General features: G+C 40.9%; 1 protein-coding gene across 9 annotated transcripts in view; it reads right to left on the reverse strand.

Annotated features, from left to right (window-relative positions):
• Positions 1 to 2,285: 2,285 nt before the first annotated feature.
• Positions 2,286 to 19,816, reverse strand: part of tfeb (transcription factor EB) — a 35,852-nt gene continuing 18,321 nt past the window's right edge. For 6 of the 9 annotated variants that reach the window (XM_061042000.1, XM_061041999.1, XM_061042001.1 and 3 more), the window contains 10 exons: positions 16,335 to 16,439; positions 15,661 to 15,849; positions 12,980 to 13,078; positions 12,585 to 12,773; positions 11,770 to 11,859; positions 7,345 to 7,462; positions 7,053 to 7,109; positions 6,500 to 6,573; positions 6,243 to 6,401; positions 2,286 to 5,695 (listed from right to left, as the gene is read on the reverse strand). In XM_061042000.1, the coding sequence (XP_060897983.1) occupies positions 5,126 to 5,695; positions 6,243 to 6,401; positions 6,500 to 6,573; positions 7,053 to 7,109; positions 7,345 to 7,462; positions 11,770 to 11,859; positions 12,585 to 12,773; positions 12,980 to 13,078; positions 15,661 to 15,849; positions 16,335 to 16,364 (1,575 nt within the window). In that variant the 5' untranslated portion in view covers positions 16,365 to 16,439 and the 3' untranslated portion in view covers positions 2,286 to 5,125. Of the gene's footprint in view, positions 5,696 to 6,242; positions 6,402 to 6,497; positions 6,574 to 7,052; positions 7,110 to 7,344; positions 7,463 to 11,769; positions 11,860 to 12,584; positions 12,774 to 12,979; positions 13,079 to 15,660; positions 15,850 to 16,334; positions 16,440 to 19,816 lie in introns of all 9 variants that reach the window. The other 3 variants (XM_061042005.1, XM_061042004.1, XM_061042006.1) reach the window with 3 other exon arrangements.

The following is a 19,816-nucleotide window of genomic DNA, read 5'->3' on the forward strand; positions in this document are numbered from 1 at the left end:
GTTTTTAATTCAAGGCAACACACATAAACCTTTACCAACTTCACAATGTCACTCAGTGTTCATAAAAGTTTCCTCCTCATCCCCTCGGACGAAAAGAGATAAATCCATCAAAAAGTCGTCTCAGTTTTATTGCCCACCCCTCCTTACTCTCTTCTCTCCCTCCTTTCATCCCCCCCTCATCTCCATTTTGATGTCTGTCTATTAGCAGAGGGTGAGGCCTTTCCTGCTCTCACATCCAGGGGCTAAATTAGCTCAATCAGCCCCCTTTCACCTCTCTTCCTTGGGCTTCAAACTGAGTGACACACTGCTCCCCTGAGAGGGAGGGAGGAGTCACACACACACCCGTAACGCGCACACACACACACACACACACACACACACACACAACCATCCCAGCAGCCAGAAGAAGAATATGGAAGGAGGGAGGAGGGGGGGGGCAGGTAGACCGGGAAGTTGTGGTGAGAAGGAGGAAGGGTCGAAATAAAGGATCCATCCTCAGCTCTGAATGGAGCTCGTTGTTGAGCTCTTAGAAACAGCTCTGTGATTATTTTACTTCTCCCTATTTCTCACCTCTCTGGAGGTCCGAGTAAGGCTCCGGGTGCTGTGCCAAACCCCTTCCAAAGAGGCCCCACCGTCAAAAAAAAGGGGGTGATGAGTGTTTCTCAGTATCTCCCTTCACTACAACCCTAAGCAATCAATGCCAGGGCCGAAGTCCGTGTTCAGATGCCAACATCTCTTAGATTGCACATTCATGTTTGATTTGTCTCAACCTTTTCCCCCTTTTCCTCTCCCTCTTACTAAACAGCCACCCAAGTATCTGTGGAAGTGCAAGGCAGGCACTTCTGCTGTAGTAATAGCAGTGCGTGTATGTGTGTTGGGGAAGAGATGGGCGAAAAGGTGGTGATCGGAGTGAGCCATAAGATCTACTCTTTGCAGCTCTACAGGGATTTATTAGACCAGGGAGTACATTAGCATCATAAAGAGCCTGGAGAATGGGCCTGTGGATGGGCTGCAGACACCACCACTACACTTAAACATGCTCTGCGGCATCACTCTGTGTGTGTGTGAATGTGTGCGGATGAGGAATAAGATTACCCCGATTTAAACTTATGAAAGGCTGTTAAATGGTTTATGGATCATCCTGAAGCAGTCCTCAGCTAATATATCAGGAAATGATGGAAAGAGCTGCAGAGGAGAAATAAAAGAGGCAGGAAAAGGACGGAAGGAGATGAAATTTGAATGCCGATACAACGTAGAAAACAGGATCAATTTCCCAAATAGACCCCGATTCATTTAATTTGTCAAAACCTGTACATATCCTTTTTTAAGATTTGCACTTGGAATGCTTTGCAGTCAGTTTTTTTTTAATGGTTGTAACTCACCAGGGGAAATAAGTAAATCAGTATCCTCAAAGGTTCCTGAAATTTCTGCACAAAAAATGGAACTCTAAGCATTCCACAACTGTGAACAAACACACAAACAACAAACAGTGGGATGTTAGTAGTACTGAAAATGAGTTACTTTTCACAGCAGCTCAGTCCTTTGAAACAGTAGTGTCACAGCTGAAGACACACTTTTAATGTAAAGAGCTCTGCTTCCCCCTGGTGGCCATTTGATGCAACAACTAGTAGCAGCTTTATTTGTCTCCAGTCTGTGTTTTGCCTACAAATATTAAATAGAAAAACTCAAACAAAAACCCTATTTGCTTATAACTACTGTCTAACACTTAACAGTTGAAATCCACTCTTTACCAACTCTATAACCTTTCAATCATACTAAACTCTCCATCATATATTTATTCTCTGGTTTTGCTTTTTTAAATGCAGAAAGTGCAGTACACTTTTATTTTTTGAGATGCTTGTGCATTTTTGTTTTCAAAAAATGTCACTGTAAAATGTTTAATTTGTTGTTTTTTTCTTTTTTAAGAACATGTTCTACCTGAAATTGTAATAACGATGAAGCACAAAGGTTTTTAAGCATACAGAAATACTCAAGCTGGAATAACGAGTTGTTCCTGATATTTCTATACATCATATTGACACTTATCTTGAACTAGAATTAAGGTGAAATATCAGACTTATTTTGAAATCAGACATCTAATAATATCGAACTACTGCTCATTCTTCTGCACAGTGGAGGAACAAAACACATTTTTGAATGGAGCATGACGTAAACCTAGCCTGGACCATGTTACTGTTTAATATACCAATATAATAACACACATACATACGCTTGCACACGCACACACCATTATGAGCTGTAAAGAAACACCAGAAGTCGGTGAATGGATTTTGGTAAAACATTTTATAATCTCAGTAAAATCAGAACTACTTTTCCCTGTGTATTTTGATCTGCAGAGTGCCCTCTAGTGAAAGAGAAGAGGAGGCCTGAGTAGCTCTTTGGAGTGTCGGCTGGGTGACAGTACAACAACAGTCAATCTGGGGCTGATTTGGAAAAAAGGCACAACACTGGCAGACAGACAGACAGACAGACGGACAGAAACAAAAGCAGAGTCAGTGCTACAAGGCCATAACAATCACAACTCCCTGGCTCAGATTTAATATGAAGACAGTCGTCATCCAGTCTCCATGGACACCAAAGTTAAGAGTGGGAAAGCTGTATGGTTCTGCTTCAGTCGGACAAAAACCTCTGGTAAAGGTTACATTCATATATAATGGGAAATTTGGATTCAGTCAAATTTAATGGTCAACTTTCATCTATGTCTGGCTCCAAATTAAAATCACAGAGAAAAATAAAAATCCCAATAATATAAAAATGGCATCAAAAATGTACATGATCTCTTCATCTCTGCATTGAGGTGAAATTTGAAAGTTCATGTCTCCCTGCTCCTTCCATAATAAAACATCAGTGGCTTTAATGCATTATAGTGTGCTTATTGAAGATGTCGCTGAGAAAAAAAAAAGGTTCATCTGGAATAAAAATTAGAACTAGAACAAATACAGATAAAACACATTTAAGTGGCTTAGTGGCATAAAACATTTGAAATAAATCTTATTCCACAAACTCTTCCATGTACAAAGTTAAAACAATAATATAGTTTCCAGTGCTTTTGGAGATAAAATAAAACAAACTATAGGAAAAAAAAAAAAAACACTTCTTTTAATCAAAAAAAAAAAATCACCATAAATGTTTTTTTCTACCTTTATCTTTTTACTGATTAGGAGATATATCAATTCAAAGCTGAACCTTAAGTTACCATAGCAACTGTGGTCAACTTCAGCCTGCCCTGCCCAAGACATCACTGTGAAGACTGCAACCAATGGGACGACATGTTCCCTTTGCTGAAGGTGAACAGCAGACCTGAGATCAGCCTCTGCAGCTGGCACTCGATACATCAGAGGAGAAAGAGACGGGCTGATTTGAAAATAGATTCAAGGCAGCACTGTTTGTTTTGAACTGCAGGTATCGGAGTGCCATAAAGCCTATTTGTGGACGACTTGAGCGTTTAACGAGGCTTGTTTGTGAACCGAGTGAGAGCGTGAGCTAAGTGTGTGCAAATGCTGTGCTCTAACAGTGAAAACCACCTGACGCCTTCTGTGGACTGAGACTATGATTAAACCCTGTCACTTTAAAATCCACTCACTTGAGGCAGGGCCTAAAACGTCAATAAATAAAACGATTTAAAACTCCTTTTGGATTGCGTCAGATTTTGGCACCCCCTGTGGACAAATCATCTCCTGTACATGTGTTGGTGATCTTTTCTGCTGAAAAACCCCACCCTGCTTTCTTTTGAACAGTCAATTGTTTCACTCCCTGTGAATGTCTGCCATGTAAAATGTATATAAAAAAAGGCTGTTTCTGCAGTGTGCCGTAACTCACTTTGTCTGACACCTACACTGTGGCAATGGTTACAAGCAAATAAAAATACCTTTATATAAATGATCAGTCTTGTAACTGATGGTCTTGTTTGCTTTAGCAGGTCACTTGAATTGAGTTTCTGTCTGTTTACCAACCAGCTATAAACTCCTCACAGGAGATTCAAGGTATCGAGGTAAACTCTAAAGCATTTACAGGCGTAATTGAAAGTGATATTTAAGTCTAATACCCGGTCACGACTGCTGACCTATGAAAACATGCCTTTGAAGAGCAGCAGCTGCAGAAACAGAAAGGCACATTGATAGAGGTTCTGAGTCTGATAACTCAGGTTAACATCGGCTATTGCATAAGAATGACCCTGCTTGTGTATTATATTACAGTACCTGAGTATTTGGACAACTATAGCATGGTTTACTCTACTCTCTCACATGATTTAACACACCTCTTACGTGTATTCTTCGGGTACAGGTCTTGACAATTTCCAGTGTTCTAGACGTAAGGTTCAGGGACAGCAGTATGTGTGTTTGTAAAGAACACCGTTTGAAAGCTGGATTATCTTTTCATCCGTGGAGTTTTAAAATGTTTCTTAAATGTGGACACTTTTAAGAAAACCTTTCAGCTTAGCAGGCTAACATAGATCTTTGTCAAACAGTTAGCGCTGGAGGCAAAAGCAAACTGTGGAATAACAGAATGAGCAACGGAACAACGAGGCTGGACTGCATCCCCTTAAGATGAATTATGCATGCAGGATCATGAAGCTTTTTCCATTTTATTCACTATCTTTGGTTCAATCATTTATGGTTGCTAAAAGAGGCTGATGTAAGGAGAAAATAACTTGTCCTCTATCGAGTGAGACAATGTACTCGGTTTGTCCTTGTATCTGATAACTTCAATCTAATTAACTGCTGGTTTTGTCCCTTGTTCAATTATGATTCAGAGGCACCTTTATGGAAACGAGGCCAAGTGTGCTCTATAACTCCTGACCTGGCAGTGTGAGTTCAGCCCTTGTAAATGCTCAGTCTGTTGGGCAACGTGCCAAGTTTGTCTCACATGCACTTGTGTATAAGTGTGTGCATGTGCAAACGTTTTTACTATACAATTTTCAACTGTGTGGGTGTTATTGCTTGGGATCGATGTACCAAAAATGAGTGTTTCTGAATGTGTGTGCTGGGTGGATGATGTCATTCCTTTACTGTGGTTTGTGCTGTGTGTGTTGTGCTTTAATATTTTTTTTCTGCGACCTCTGTGAAACCTCTGCATGTGCTCATGTGAGTGATTCTGTGTGTGTCTACAGTATGTCTCCATCCTCTATGCTGAAGCTTGATCTGCGGCTGGAGTCGACAGATTCCTCGGGAGACATTGCAGAGAGCAGCGGGTCTCCTCCCATGGGGGACAGGGGCTCGTCCATCATCAGGAAGCCCAGCTCACCTCTCTTCCCCTGGACATCCAGCCCACCCAGGTCGCCGAGCCCCGACATGCCATCTGAGAAGCCGGGGATTCCGTCACACAAGTCCAGCGACTGGGCAAAGTCAAATGGTTGGGAGCTGCCCACAGATGGGTACTGGATGGGTAACTGAGGCTGCAGGTGTTGGGGGAGCGGTGGCAGCTGCCGGTGCTGATGTTGAGCCTGGTTCTGGTGGTGGAGGTGGTTCTGTGGGAGGAAGTGGTGATGCTGCTGGGCCTGGGGCTGAGCTTGGTTCTGGGCTAAGTGCTGGGCCTGATGGTGGATTTGGGGGTGAGAGAGGTTGTCCTCTGGGCTGGTCTCTTGTTTTACGTAAGAAGCCATCAGGTCATTGGGGTTCAGGCCAGAGGGGGAGTTGCTGGGGAGGCCATGCAAACGAGCCTGCATCTCCAACTCCTGTAGACAGTGGGTGGAGGGAGGGTAGCTTCATCATTCAGTAGATTTTATGTGATTGTGATCCTCTCAATATCTCATAATAGAATAGTCACTCTAGTATACAGAAAGTCAATAGGAAAATTACATTTCTTTTCTGAATGCTGCTGCCAGAGTCAAAAAGATACAGTACTGTGCATCTGTTTCTTTTACTGAATTATTTTTAAGATCTCAGTGCGTGCAGGCAGAAGGCATCACTAATAGCTCCCTTGTAGTATCCAAAGGCGTGCCCCAGGGATCATTCCTGGGACAACTACTCTTCATTTTATATATCAACAGTCTCGAACCAAATGTTATTAACGCAAATTTCCACTTTTATGCTGATGACACTGTGATATACTGCACTGCACCTACACCACGATACAACTTGCTTTTAATACTGTACAACTTACCTTGTGTGATTTCAAACTTGTGTTGACTGCTGATCATGCTGACTTTTGGCTGCATGTTTGTATGATATGTTGTGTATAATGAAGTTAAGTTTAATGCATATGTGTGATTTGTGTGTTACCTGAATGCGTAGCATTAGCTGTTTGTTAGCCATTTCCATCCTTTTGAAGTTGTTCTCCACCTCTCTGGTCCTCTGCACGTCCTTCTGCATGCGTTTGATATACTCAACAGACGCCCGCAGAATAGTGCCTTTGTTCCAGCGCACGTCACTATGCACACAGTAGAGGACAAAAGCAATTTTCACAGATAAGTAACAGACAGTATGTGATTCAATTAAAATGTTCCATCCTCATTTAAAACTGTGAAAGCAACTCACAGGTCGTTGGTTTTGGGGATCATGGTGCCCAGCTCTTTGATACGATCATTGATGTTGAATCGCCTCCTCCTTTCAACTGTGGAGGAGGAAAGTAGAGACAAAACGGAGATAAAATAGGAGACAAAGGACAATACATGAAGACAATTCAGAGGAAGCATAAAACTACATAATATATATATATATATATAATATATAATAATCTGAAGGTTCAATAATGTGAAGCATATGAGAAAAGACCAGTGCACACTGCATACATACAGTGAAGAATACGTGAAACAAGCACTCACACACAGTCACAGGCAATTACACGCAAGTGCCAGAACAGCAGAAATGACTAGGTTAACCATCCACCAGGATTTGCACCACGTCAGCTAAATCAGTGCAAGGTTGTATAAAACTGTTTTTTTTGCAAGAGACAGATTATGGTGTGTGGTAATGTGTGTGTGTGTATGTGCTTAGTGTAAGTGTGGGCATGTGTTTTTAAAGGAATCCACAGAGAGAAGAAAAGAGGGGGTTGACTTTTAGGTCAAAGAGCATGCAGAGGTTAAGACTCACTCAGATTGTGGTTGTCTTTCTTCTGTCTCTCCTTGGCCATAGCACGGGCTTCTGCATCTTTGCAAAAACAGAAAGTGATTAACTAACAACCGAATACTGCGACTGAAACAGATTCACAGTGGAAATAATTGTTCCTCAACAAATATTACCAGAGAAAAATGTAAGCAAATGTTTCAGTTTTTTTAAACAACTTTTTGTAACATGATCAAAGTTTGACTGAGTCCTGATGGATTTGAAGTTTCCCAGATATTAAAATGTAGCGATAAAGTGCCAAACTTTTTGACTTTCGCACCTGACAGTTCTCGTTTAATGGTCAGGTTGGCAGGACAGGAGTTGCTGGTCATTGCTACAGTTGGTCCCTTCATTCCAGGACCTGTGTACACATCCAGATGACTGCTGGACAGGGGGAGCTGGGAAGTGAGCACACACAGTCAGACATACAGAGAACAGATTCACACATTAAGAGAACACTTGACTCACATGGAGATGACATTTACTTTACTCTGTCAGCTCTAAACAACTGCAGCTCACAGATTCCTGGGATCAAGGAGCAAGAGAGTAGAAAGAGTTGTTTTACATACATCTACATGTTTGGAAGCAAAGCTTTAGTTAAAAACATTAGTAAAGTAAGTAAAGTAAAAAAACAACTGAAAAGTTTATTATTTTATTATTACAATAGCTTCGAGCATCTTCCATAAGGTGTAATTTAACCCACTGTTGTGTTACATATGTCTGAGTGTCTATGACAGGAATGACTGGTGGATTTAATAACATTTGAAAGTTAATTCTAACAGAATGTCAAGGTAATTCAACCTCGGTCACACTGTTGTTAAATTGATCATATTTCTCTCTGTTTCCTAGAAGACTCATTTACAGCTCCCAACACCTTTATAAGTATCTTCATAAAGTCAGTGTTCGTGTTTAGTGTGCTGTAAAGTAAAGATGGGACTCACAGCAGGAGATAATGCAATAACATCACACTTAAAAAACAGCATGCCAAACTCAAAGCAATGATTGACTATATCAACCTATCTTTATGATCGCTCTTTATGGCTTTATTCTCTCCTCTGCCTGCTCCTGCTCCTGAACTCACACTCTGTGGTTTTGCTCTCCAAACTTTTGCACTTTAGACGTTGCATAAAAAGCTGTAATTTAGTTTTGTATGGACTCCTAAAAAGTCTTGATTTCCTTTTAATTGTACCGTATAGTTTGAGTCCTAAGTGCACTTTTTTTTTTCTGCCTGGTTACCAAATCGTGTAGTACTCCCTGCAGGGAGAGCAAATGTGCCGCTGCTAATGAGGCCCGGAAGATAAAGAACTTCAAGGAACAGATACCTTATCTGCTGGCTACTGTGTGAGCTGTGAGATCAAACACATTTACACACACACACAAATACACACGGAATACCACATTTACGTTTGTATGTAAATGATACGGCCTGTTAAAAAGTCTCACAGAAGATCTGAAGAACACAGAGTTAGTTAAAATCACCACTCAGGGTGGAGGATGTGTTGTCAGAAGCCATTATTCAAATGCTGTTTACACTGTGTTGTATCAACTGAATGTGACTTGTATGTTTAGCTGTTCATATCACATCTTAATGTGATCACCACCATTCAACGACATAATCAAACAGGAAGTAGAAATCAAGATTTTCAGCTGACATTTTTAAAAAGACAAATCCAAAGTTTGAAATACATGTAACGACCTCCCATGTCCTGAGCACACAGACAGCCCTGATGAGAGCTCATCTCACTCAATTAAACAACGAAGCATGACTGTGACTCGGTTTAACCATCCAACTGAGACACTAACACATAGTTCACTAGTGCCTGGTATTCAGTGGTGCTTTTACTAAACTTTGAGATTCCAAGAATTCCACAGAGTTTGCCGCTTTAATCCCCATCAGGATTAGCAGGTGAATTTAACTCACTGCTCTGTCAGTTTAGGAATACGTCAATGAGTTTAGTTTCTATTACATTTTACACAACAAAAAAAACATCCCTCCATAAATATAAGACAATAAACACAAATCATTTGAATACATTTTCTCAGCAACAGTTACATCTTTCTCAAAATACTGCACTATTGATTTCATGGATCTATGCGTGGAATTTGTTCTCAAACAGTTCTGTGCTGGCTCCACACACACACTGATCGTACTGAGGGTTGATCAATCACCTAATCTAATCAATCAGTGTGATGTACAAGTACGCGCACACACGCGCTAACACACACATTCAGACACATGCATGCCAGCACACGTACACTGATTAAACAATCAACATCATAGCACATACCAGCAGAAAAAAAAACTACATGCTGCTGCTTGTGTTTCCCTCTCTTATTAAGACACACACACACACACACACACACACACACACACACACACACACACACACACACACACACACACACACACACACACACACACACACACACACACACACACACACACACACACACACACACACACACACACACACACACACACACACACACACACACACACACACACACACACACACACACACACACACACACACACACACACACACACACACACACACACACACACACACACACACACACACACACACACACACACACACCAAGTCATACAGATGACCACACAATGAGCTGATCCTGCTGTAGTCCAGACCTGCTACTATCTCCACAATAATTGCTCTGTGAACCCCAACAGCTCAAAGTCATCCCCAACAAGAGTGCCAGAGTTCGGTTAGGTCCCTTAGAACAAAAAAATCCAAAAGCACAAATAAAAAACTATTCTGAAAAAATAAAACCCCCTCACCCTCCCCGCTGCCCGCATTCTCTAATCAGGGACCTGAGGTTGGGAGTTAGAGCAGTCACTGCATCTGTCAAAAGCGTGCTTCATTCTGAGCAAAAAGCTAAACTCCTAAAAAAGTCATACTTAACAGTCCGACAAACAACAGTGCTTCAGTGTCTTACCAGCTGAATCTGTTCTCCTTCAATAACTTCCACAATGGCATAGGTCTTATTCATCTCCTTCATCTTCTACTTCTGCCCTCACTAGGCCAGCGCTCTTCTTCTCTCTCTCTCCCTCTCTCTTTCAGCCACCAGCAGCACACACAGCTCCTCTCCGCAGCGCCGCTGCCCCCGTCCTGTGAGACTGACCTGGCCTGCACCGATCCCGTCTTTCTTCTACCTCCGCTCCCCTCCAAACAAGAGTGAACTTTCCCCTAACTGGACTTTCAGCCTGTTTTCCCCTTGCACAAATTGCACTCATCCCCCTCTTCCCTCTTCCCTCCTCCCTCCTCCCTCCTCCCCTCCCCTCCCCTCCCCTCACCCCTCCTTCTCTACCCCCCCTCCCTCTCTGGATGTCTTGTAAACAAGTTGAACTCTAACTGCTGGCAGTTTAATTGTTAATTTTCTGAGTCGGTTGCCTTCAACACAAAGCACAGCACAGTCCTTGTCTGCCATGTCTTCCCTACAGTTTCAAACTACGTCCAGCCTCGTTAAGGGATGGAATGTGACGTGATTGAGTCAATTACACTCTAGCATGTGCACACATAAGATTGTCTATGTATACAGCTGCAAAAAAAAAAAGGGATATGAAGGAAAATAACCACCTTTAAGACGGCTCTCTCAAACATTTATTGCACACATAGCAATTTAGCACGACTGACAACTGCACAACCAATATTCATATTATCAGCAGGAAAGACAAAGAAAAGGATGGATAGATTGTGGCACAACAAAGAAAGAGAAAGACTGATCAAATACAGGAACTGTGATTAGAGGAACTACTGAAAAGCTAAAGTCTGAGGACTGATGACACAGCATATTTAAGACTATGACTCACATTAGTGAACACAACTTTAGAGAAACTTTGTTGGGTATTACTGTGACATTCAAAGTGTAGGACCCCTGTGGACACAATATGTGTAGAGTTGTAAGTTGCATTACGACTTTCTGAACAAAAAAGTACACTGATGCAATCAGTGTAAAGGAAAAAAAGTTTTTAATAGAGGTGGGAAAAAAATGTTTTATGTAAAAAATCTTCTGAGATTTTAAATTGATTCACAACTGCCACTCTCTGCTAAGTGCTAATGCTAGCTCTTTAACTCAGTAGAAATGGAGCAACAGGAAATACAGCCAGTCTCACAGATGACTGGAGTAGATCCTGAAGTATTTACTAATTCAAAAAATAGACTTTGAATTCATGGATCCATGGATCCATGAATCGTGAGACACCCAAAGATTCCCAGTTTTTAAAAAGCAATTTTTCTATTTATGGCTTTTTAATGAGTCATCTAATGTTTCATTTCAAATAGGGTCCATGAGTCGAAATAAAGATTACATACACTTAAATCAACTTGAAACAACTGTTTCACCTCACTCATTTGTAACTTTCAAAAAACACTTTGCAGAAGATAAATCCCCAAAAAGTTAGTATGTCCAGTCAAGTGACTTTTCTTTACCTTTATAAAAAAATCTTATATCACACATTTGCCTTTTAGGGCTTTACAATCTGATGACACTTCAGACTTGGTTTAAGAAAACTCTGAAAAATTTTGTGACTTTCCAAGAAGGGTTTAAAATCTTTTTAAAAAGGCCGACCTCAAATATGTAACTGAAAAGAAGAGTCTTTCTGGAGCATGTCCAGTTATATCAAAGAAAAGACAAATGAAGGATTGCTGAATTTACACCTTTTTGGTGGGTCGGTTCCACTTACTGTGTTTGGCATCTGGATAGGGTCTATGTATGCTTGAATATCATCATAATTGGACTGCATGCTGATGATGTCGTCAATGACCTCATCCATCTGGGGGGAAAAGGGGGGGGGTTATTTTGACAATTCTTTAACAACTTTTTAGACAAAAACTGCATGTAACTCTTGGTGACACCACACGGAGGAGCCTGAAACTACTTAGATGTATAACCAAGCATCTGAAACCTGTTGGCATGCGGGCCTCCTGCAGGTGTAGATTCACTCAAGAGAAGACTTTAAAGGATGACACCTATGTTATGGAGGCTAACTAGTAAAACATTTGTCCTCTGAGAGACAGAAATAAGACAAGAGTTAAGACGGGAGGAGGCGGTGGTGGAGGAGAGGTGGTCAAAGGCCGTCAGGTTCAAAGGGCCCTTACATACTGCTGTCACTTGTAAAGCTGTAATGAGTCTTGCAAGGCCATAATGGAGCATTTAAATTCCAATGATAGCCACTTTTAGTTATTGTCAGTTAGTCAACACATTCATCTCCTCACCTTCTATGCACACAACACATTAACAACACAAAAAAAATGTCAAGCATGGCACCTCCCGACCAAAGAGCAATTAAATGACCATGATGCTTTCATAAAATGTGGAGATAAAGTCACTTTGGGGGCAATATTCAATCCTCATAGTTTTACACAGGAGTGTAATTGAGTCATATTTAAGGGATATTTTTTCAGGCTGGTGCTTTATTGTTCTATATAACAGAATTGGGAATAAATGTTTAAAGGTTTATGTTTATACTGCAATCTGCCCACCCTTGAAGGCGCCTACCTCTTTCTCTTGGCTGGTGCCGATGTTGAGCATGGCCATGGGGCTGTTGGGGGCGCTGTTTCCCGTCATAAGCTGCTCGGTGCGCATGTGTGGAGAGTGGAGGGGCGGGGGTGCAGAGGCTGAACCGCCTTGGGGTACCATGTTTGGCGGAGGAGAGGGCGGCACCAGCCCTGCTACTGCATGGATCGTCTACAGAGAGAGAGAGAGAGAGAGGAGGAGGGAGGTGATGATGTTATTGACGGAGTTCTTACACAAACAAACATAAAGTTTACCTATGGATTGTTCAACAAGCCAGACAACACAGAAAGACAGGTCAAATATACATGGCGTTTATCTGATAAGAGACAGACAGCACACATATACAGTTCAGAGTAAAGACTTCTAACAAAAGATACCTGCTTGGTGGCAAAGGTGGTGGACAGGAATTCTTTCACTTGTTGCTTCCGAGACTGACGGATGTGGTAGTCTGTAGGATTCTCCAGGTGGGTCTCTACCTGCAGTAAGAATTGAAAGTAAAAGGATGTGTGAACTCGCTGGAAAGCCTAGAGGTTAGATCAACCCTCATGACTTCAGCCTTTTTGCTGCATGTCATCCCAGCTCTCTCTTCTCAACATGTCTCTCTTCAGCTGTCCCATCCAGCAAAAGCAAAAACATCTTTTTGCACTTTTCACATCCTTCTGATGATATTTATTGTGAAATGCTTTGTATGGTGTAAAATGAATTGTTAAGGAGGACCTACGATGGGGCTGCCAGTGGCTGTGTTTGCCTGCAGCCAATTTATTTTAATTTTAATTGTTTTTGAATGAAGTGTTCTGTTTTGTTTTAATTAATGCTTTGTGAAAGAGGGGCAGATCTAATAAGATTAGTCTTCTTTCTGCTCCTTTTCATTCAAAATTTGAGATTTTATGTTTGTTTGTTTTTCTTAACTTTATTGTTTGTTTGAATGAAATAAAATTAACAAATAAAAGAAAACAAATATTTTTGGGAGTACAGTACATGCAGGTTTTATAGGAGGTAAGTTAAGAGATGTTTGGAGCCACAAACTGTGTCATAAAATATTATTAAAAGCTGTTGTTTCAATCTGAGTAGCTTTAATTCAAGTTAAAAGTACCAGATGCAATATAAATATGTATATGAATATACATACTGTACACACATACACTTGTCATATATATTGTCAAATATGAGAATATGGCTAATATTAAGTTTGCGGGTTTTTGCACACTTTACAAAACTAACTAAAATCTGGATAAGGGTTGATGTCCTTAAATGAAGCAGAAAGGTCTCACCTTAACGCTTTATTTCAACCCAGGTTAGAGATGTAGCAGAGTTGGCTGCAAGAGATGCATCTTAAGTGCAAGTCAGCAACAACAGGACATAATAAAGTGACCGTGTAGGTGTTTTTAAGTGGAAATAACACATTTTACCATTGCTGTCCACTTATCATAACACATCAACTGATTTAAGTTTTTTTTTTCTTGACTCAAGCACCATAATAAAACACGAGAGTTATAAGATATCCCTGAACATGATCTTAACTACATTTTCATACATACAAAAGTGTGTTGTAAAAGCTTGTGAGCTCAGCATGGCTTAACACTTACATTAAAAACAAAAACACACTTTACACTGAGTGTGCACTTAAGATGTACACTCTTATTGCTTTGATGGCATCCAGACACAAGTCCATGCAGTCAGTAGAGATGCCTCAGGGTTAAAGCATCACTAACTCCTCTGGTGTGGCCACAGAGTAATGCTTCATAAAGAACACACCCACTCTGTATTCCTCAAAAAAAAGAGACACTCAGCTCCTCTGCCCCCCCACTCCACTTCTTGTTCTTTTTTACAACCAAAAGTAAGAAATTCTAGAAACTCTACAAAATACATTTGTTACACCTCCGTGCTGCTTTGGACACCCTTTGGACACCCTTTGGACAAACACACAGGATTGGCTGTCAGCTCTGTACAGTATCTGTCGGGGTCTCAAGAGCCTGATGAACAAATATTCAGTCAAAACTGTTTGGCCTAGCGTTGTCAGCACAGATGACGTTTAAAGAAACAGCTCAGAAGGCTTTGACAGGCTCAGAGAGACTGGTGGAAATGTCATCTTATCTACAGCATGAATGGAAAAGACAACTCCAAACACTCCCACATGCATGCACACAGAGTAAACTGTCAATACAGCAAATTGCTCCACGCGCAAACATATTCACAGTTTGACGTACCGTTGAGCAACACAAACATGCACATAATGGAGTGTTGCACAAACACACACACACCATCATAGATAAGGACGTACACAAGCATCTTAGGAATCAGGCAAAATGTCACTTCAGCTTTATCTGCCCATGTCTAACTAAGACTATCTACATCGCTCCTGTCTGTCCTATCACACTACACGTCACTACACGTCAATCCTCCTCTAATCTCCTCGTCTTCCTTCCCCCCTCTCCCCCTCCCTCCCTACCTGCTTGCTGCTCCACCACATTTTTTCTCTCTCTGCCTTTTATTTAATCTTCAAATCTGTCCCTGATTTCCCCCAGTGTGACACTGCTGATGTGAAGAATTACCCCTAAAAAAAAACCTAGTTTCTCACTTCAGCCCTCGTTAAGATCTTTTAATATCTGTGGCTTAGTGCTGTGTTTTTAATGTTGTCATTTGGACCAAAAGCGAATGACAGAGATTTTTAGCATACCTATTATGATTCATTCACAATGATGTAGTTTTTATTTTGCTGCCAAAAAAACCTGCAATGACTTCCTTCTCAAGCCATTTTCAGATGATACATCCTATACAGCCTGTGATTTACTTTAGTAGGTTAACATAAAGACCTACTACTCAATCATTTCTTTTGTACTCTATGATCTAAAATAGACAAACACTTGTCATTCCGGCTTCTTAAAGTACGCTTTACTCCCCCGTTATGATTTTTATCAAATTGAAAACACAACATTCTTGAAAAAAGCAATCTGAACTCTTGACTCAGCGATTTATTCTTGACTAATTGAGGGAATTATTTGGTAGGAAAAAAAAAGTTGATCATGAAAATAACTATTTTCAGCAGCCCTTTACTGACCTTGAGAACCTCGACGGGGACCTGCATGCTTTGGTAATGCTGTGGGGTGCTGATAGCTGGGGTAGGTGCAGGCAGCCCCCCCATGCGCTGCTGCATGTACTGCAGGGCTGCATTGTGCTGCTGCTGCTGCTGCTGAAGCTGCTGCTGCCTCTCACGCTGCTCCTCTTGCTGCAACTGGTCTCGCATCAGCTGGACACACACAGACACAGACACAGACACACACAGACACAGACACAGACACACACACAGACACACACACAGACACACACACACACACACACACACACACACACACCACAGTGATACTCATTAAAACATTCTGACTGTGACTTAATACTTTTGAAAAGAGTGTACACAAACATCTGGCAGCTCGTTAGCGGACCACAAATGGTGACTCACTCATCTATTTAATGACCCTTTAAGGAAAGTCTGTACAGTAAGTATATTTCAATATCTAAGGGGAATAGTGTGACCAAATGTATCAGTGGAGAAATATTTGCTGCATGTAGGCCCTTCAAATAAGTGACACATCTAAAATGCTGTCCCATTGATCAGGATACCTTCCTCACATTATCCTATACAAACCCAACGCTGCAAACAGTAACATCATATAAAGCGGGTTAGGATTATAAAAGGCTCTCATTGTGCATTTTTAACGACGGAGGATGTCGCACCTGCATCCGCAGCCCGATGCGTGAGGCCATTGCTGTAGGGCGAGGGGGCAGGGGAGGGCGAGCCGAAGTCAATGCAGCGCAGTCCAGCCCGAGAGGTATGTGAAGCTGAGGAGGACAAAAAAACATTAGGAAACAGTCAGAAGAAAGGCATAGGAGAGGGGCACAAAGAATTGCGTTGAAAATAATTAAGGCAGACATGGAGCGCATTCAGCTATCTGTCTGCAATAGATGTGATTGCTACAAAAAGTCAGTAGAAGTCAAAACAGTAAGAGTTGCCTTGTAGGAACTGTTACCACAACTCAACATTTCTTTGTAGTAATTCTCTATTCAATAGATCTTTGACAATGCATGCATTTTTGATACAGAGAGAGACAAGACAAAAAGAGAAGTGTGCAATATTGTGATACTTTTTTTTTTACAGAAGAAATGAGCCATCTCTCTGTGAGCTCAGCTTGGTCTGTGTTGTTGTTTGGTAGTGAAATGTATCCTCCACTGTATTTAGAACATCATCTTCCATGTCTTAAGATCACAAAAGATTACTTTAATTCATGTTAAATATGACACTACTATGTAAGTTCACTGCCTGCACAGAGAGGATCAAACAGATTCTTACTCAGGGTAGGACAGCAAAGAAGCATATTTCAAAAACAGTTACAGAATCTCATGGTTCTCTTAACAGCAGCCTGTCCGCTCTGAGACCTGCACAGTGATGTCACTCTACTCACAGGAATGTCAGAGATCTCTATCTTGACGCACTACTGGGCAAGCTGGATCACTTTGTCATCTACTCACATGCACTCTCTGTTTCTACTGAAGCAACAGCAACCAGTCAACTTTCTACAAGAAGTTTAAAGACAGGTTGTCAGCCTCCTGATCCTATTAATCAAACACAAGTACCCCAAAGCACTCACTGCTACACTGTCCCTTTCTGCCTGTCTGAGGCCCAGAATAACTGCCTTCAGAAGAAAATCAGGCGGTTAAAAGGTTGTGTAGTGAACTCATGTGATGTATATAAACACAGTAAATACAGACCATGTGGTTTCAAAAGTCTAGACATCATGTAATGTTTTTTTACGCATAATGACCTAAAGAAAATGTTTACAATTCCCACAAAAAAAAATTGCATGAACCTTTCCTCCCTAAGAGTAAAATCTTAAAGAGATTAACAGAGACCATGACTGTATCGTTAATAATGTATGATAGAGATGATTGTGTAGAAAGCATTTTTCCTCGAGGCTTTTTCCAATTGTTTGAGACTCAACTGCTTTAAATCCCATTAAGAGGTATCCACAAACAGTGACCAATGGAAAAAAATCAAGCCATGTGCGTACTTGATACAGTAATATAAGATAACTAAGATAACAACCTTTAAATCTAAGAGCACCAATCACACGTTAAAGTCAGACTTTTCAAATAATTTCTTGGCCTTGAATATAATTTTAAAAAATGTTTTAAAACATCACAAGAATCTGCATGACTCAGCAAAAATGATTCCAGTTTCTGTGAAAATACCTTAGACTGACCAATTAAGCTAAGGGATCTGTTGATGGATTATTCAAACAGTTATCATATATTGCTCTTTTTCTCTCTGTGACTGAATTTAAGATCTACTCCAAAAGTCAAATATCACATCACCTCAAAATTTAAATGTTTTTTTTTTGTAAATTCACCATTGGTATATACTCAACAGGAAAATATTGCATACAGCTGTGCGATCCTGCCATTGTTTAAGGGTTTCATTTTTTCCGTCAAATAAGGAGGGGAGAGCAATGTCTGTAATTGTGGTCATTTTTGCAGAAACTGTTCTAGGGCGGAATATTTGTGATTAACAAATCATCTATGGCAATGTACTCCATTTGGTTATTTTAATTTAATACGGACAGTAATAATGTTGCAAGTTTTTTTATTTTATTATTATATTTCACTTTCCCCCCCCCCTTATTTTATAAATGTGTATATCTTTTTTTTTCTTCCTTTAATTTATTTAATTGTAATTGTGTGTCTTGGAATTTTTTTTAAAACTCAATATTGTTAAAAAAAAATGAGGGGAGAAACCTAATAGAACAGAAGACCGTTCAATTAAAATGTGTGGTTATTAATCAAGTGCTCATGAATAAGTCACACCACAGTAACAGCAGTGCAGGATTATACATGTCTCTAGATAAAGACACTTGTATGAGTGACTATGCATAGAAATGGACGAGGCCCTGTTGTTCAAGTAGAGCTAACCAAGGGAAAAATCAAAACACTCTCTGCATCTCTGCTCCTCTCATATCTCTCTTCATGGTTAAAGGAGTCTCAAGCTAGCTAGCATCAATGCTCTCTGGCCCCTGATCATGTCCCCACAAAACAAGTGCGTGTTGAGAGGTACTTCCTCCATAATGGTGGAAAGGTCATGTGGGAGTCATGTGGTCGTGCTGTTCTTGGGTGATCATGTGAACAGGAAGAACACCCATAAATCCTTTCAAACAGCCCCTCCTATTTTCTACCACACACTAACAAACATGAGTACGTGCACACAATCGGTGGGGAGTCCCAGACTGATAGTTCCCCTTCTGCAATGACTGGTGTTCATCCCCTGCATGACTAGGCTCGTCTGGACCCACAAAAGGTGTGACATAAAAAAAACTGATTTCTGCTCTGCTGATGTTTATGTGTTTGGAGACAATTTGATACAGAGAAGCAGTGACAGGGACATCAGGGTCCCAAACAACCAATCAGCATCCGCCTCCTCCAGTCTCTCATCAGCAACACTCTCTGTATATGGTGCTAAAGAGAGAAAGACAGAGAGGGAGAGAATAGCTCATTGTGCGTGAGGTACAATAAGAAGGGCAGCTCCTATTGAGGACTGAAGCCGCCTGTTGTCCGAAGTGTACATTTCAGCACCCGAGGGAGCACACACTGCCCGCTTTGTGCCCGTTGGATGGGTCCACATGAAAACACACACCCATACAGAGAAACGCATCGAGACGAACACATTCCCAACACGCACGTAAAAGATTGTGGAGCAGCTCCAACCTGCCCAAACTGACTTAAATACACTTGTATGTGTAACAAAAAGTGAAGATGAAGATAGACACTAACACAGGCACAGTGGTGGAATGCTGCACATTGTATTAACAGAGTCTGATGAATGTAATGATTCCATCTCCACACTCGATCTGCAAGGTAGGAACGCCTATGCTGTGCTTTGGGACCCTTTAAAGAACTGTGTTTTTTGTAACCATAACTTTGTGTTTGTTGATCGCAACTAAATGAACATCTACACCAAAAATAATATACAGTAAACAGCCAATCGATCCATTAAATACATTGATTTTGCATCAATATGACTTTTTAGGGGCACTCAGGAGAAAGATTTCTTCAACAATTACTGTATGAACTTTAAAAAATAACTATTAACAAAGTTACCTATTTCTAGAACCTACCATGGTTGTTTACATGTTGCATGTTGCTGCAGACAGTGCTCAGGGCATCAAAAC

This window comes from Labrus mixtus, chromosome 7 (assembly GCF_963584025.1).
Source record: "Labrus mixtus chromosome 7, fLabMix1.1, whole genome shotgun sequence".
Taxonomy (NCBI): Eukaryota; Metazoa; Chordata; class Actinopteri; order Labriformes; family Labridae; genus Labrus; species Labrus mixtus.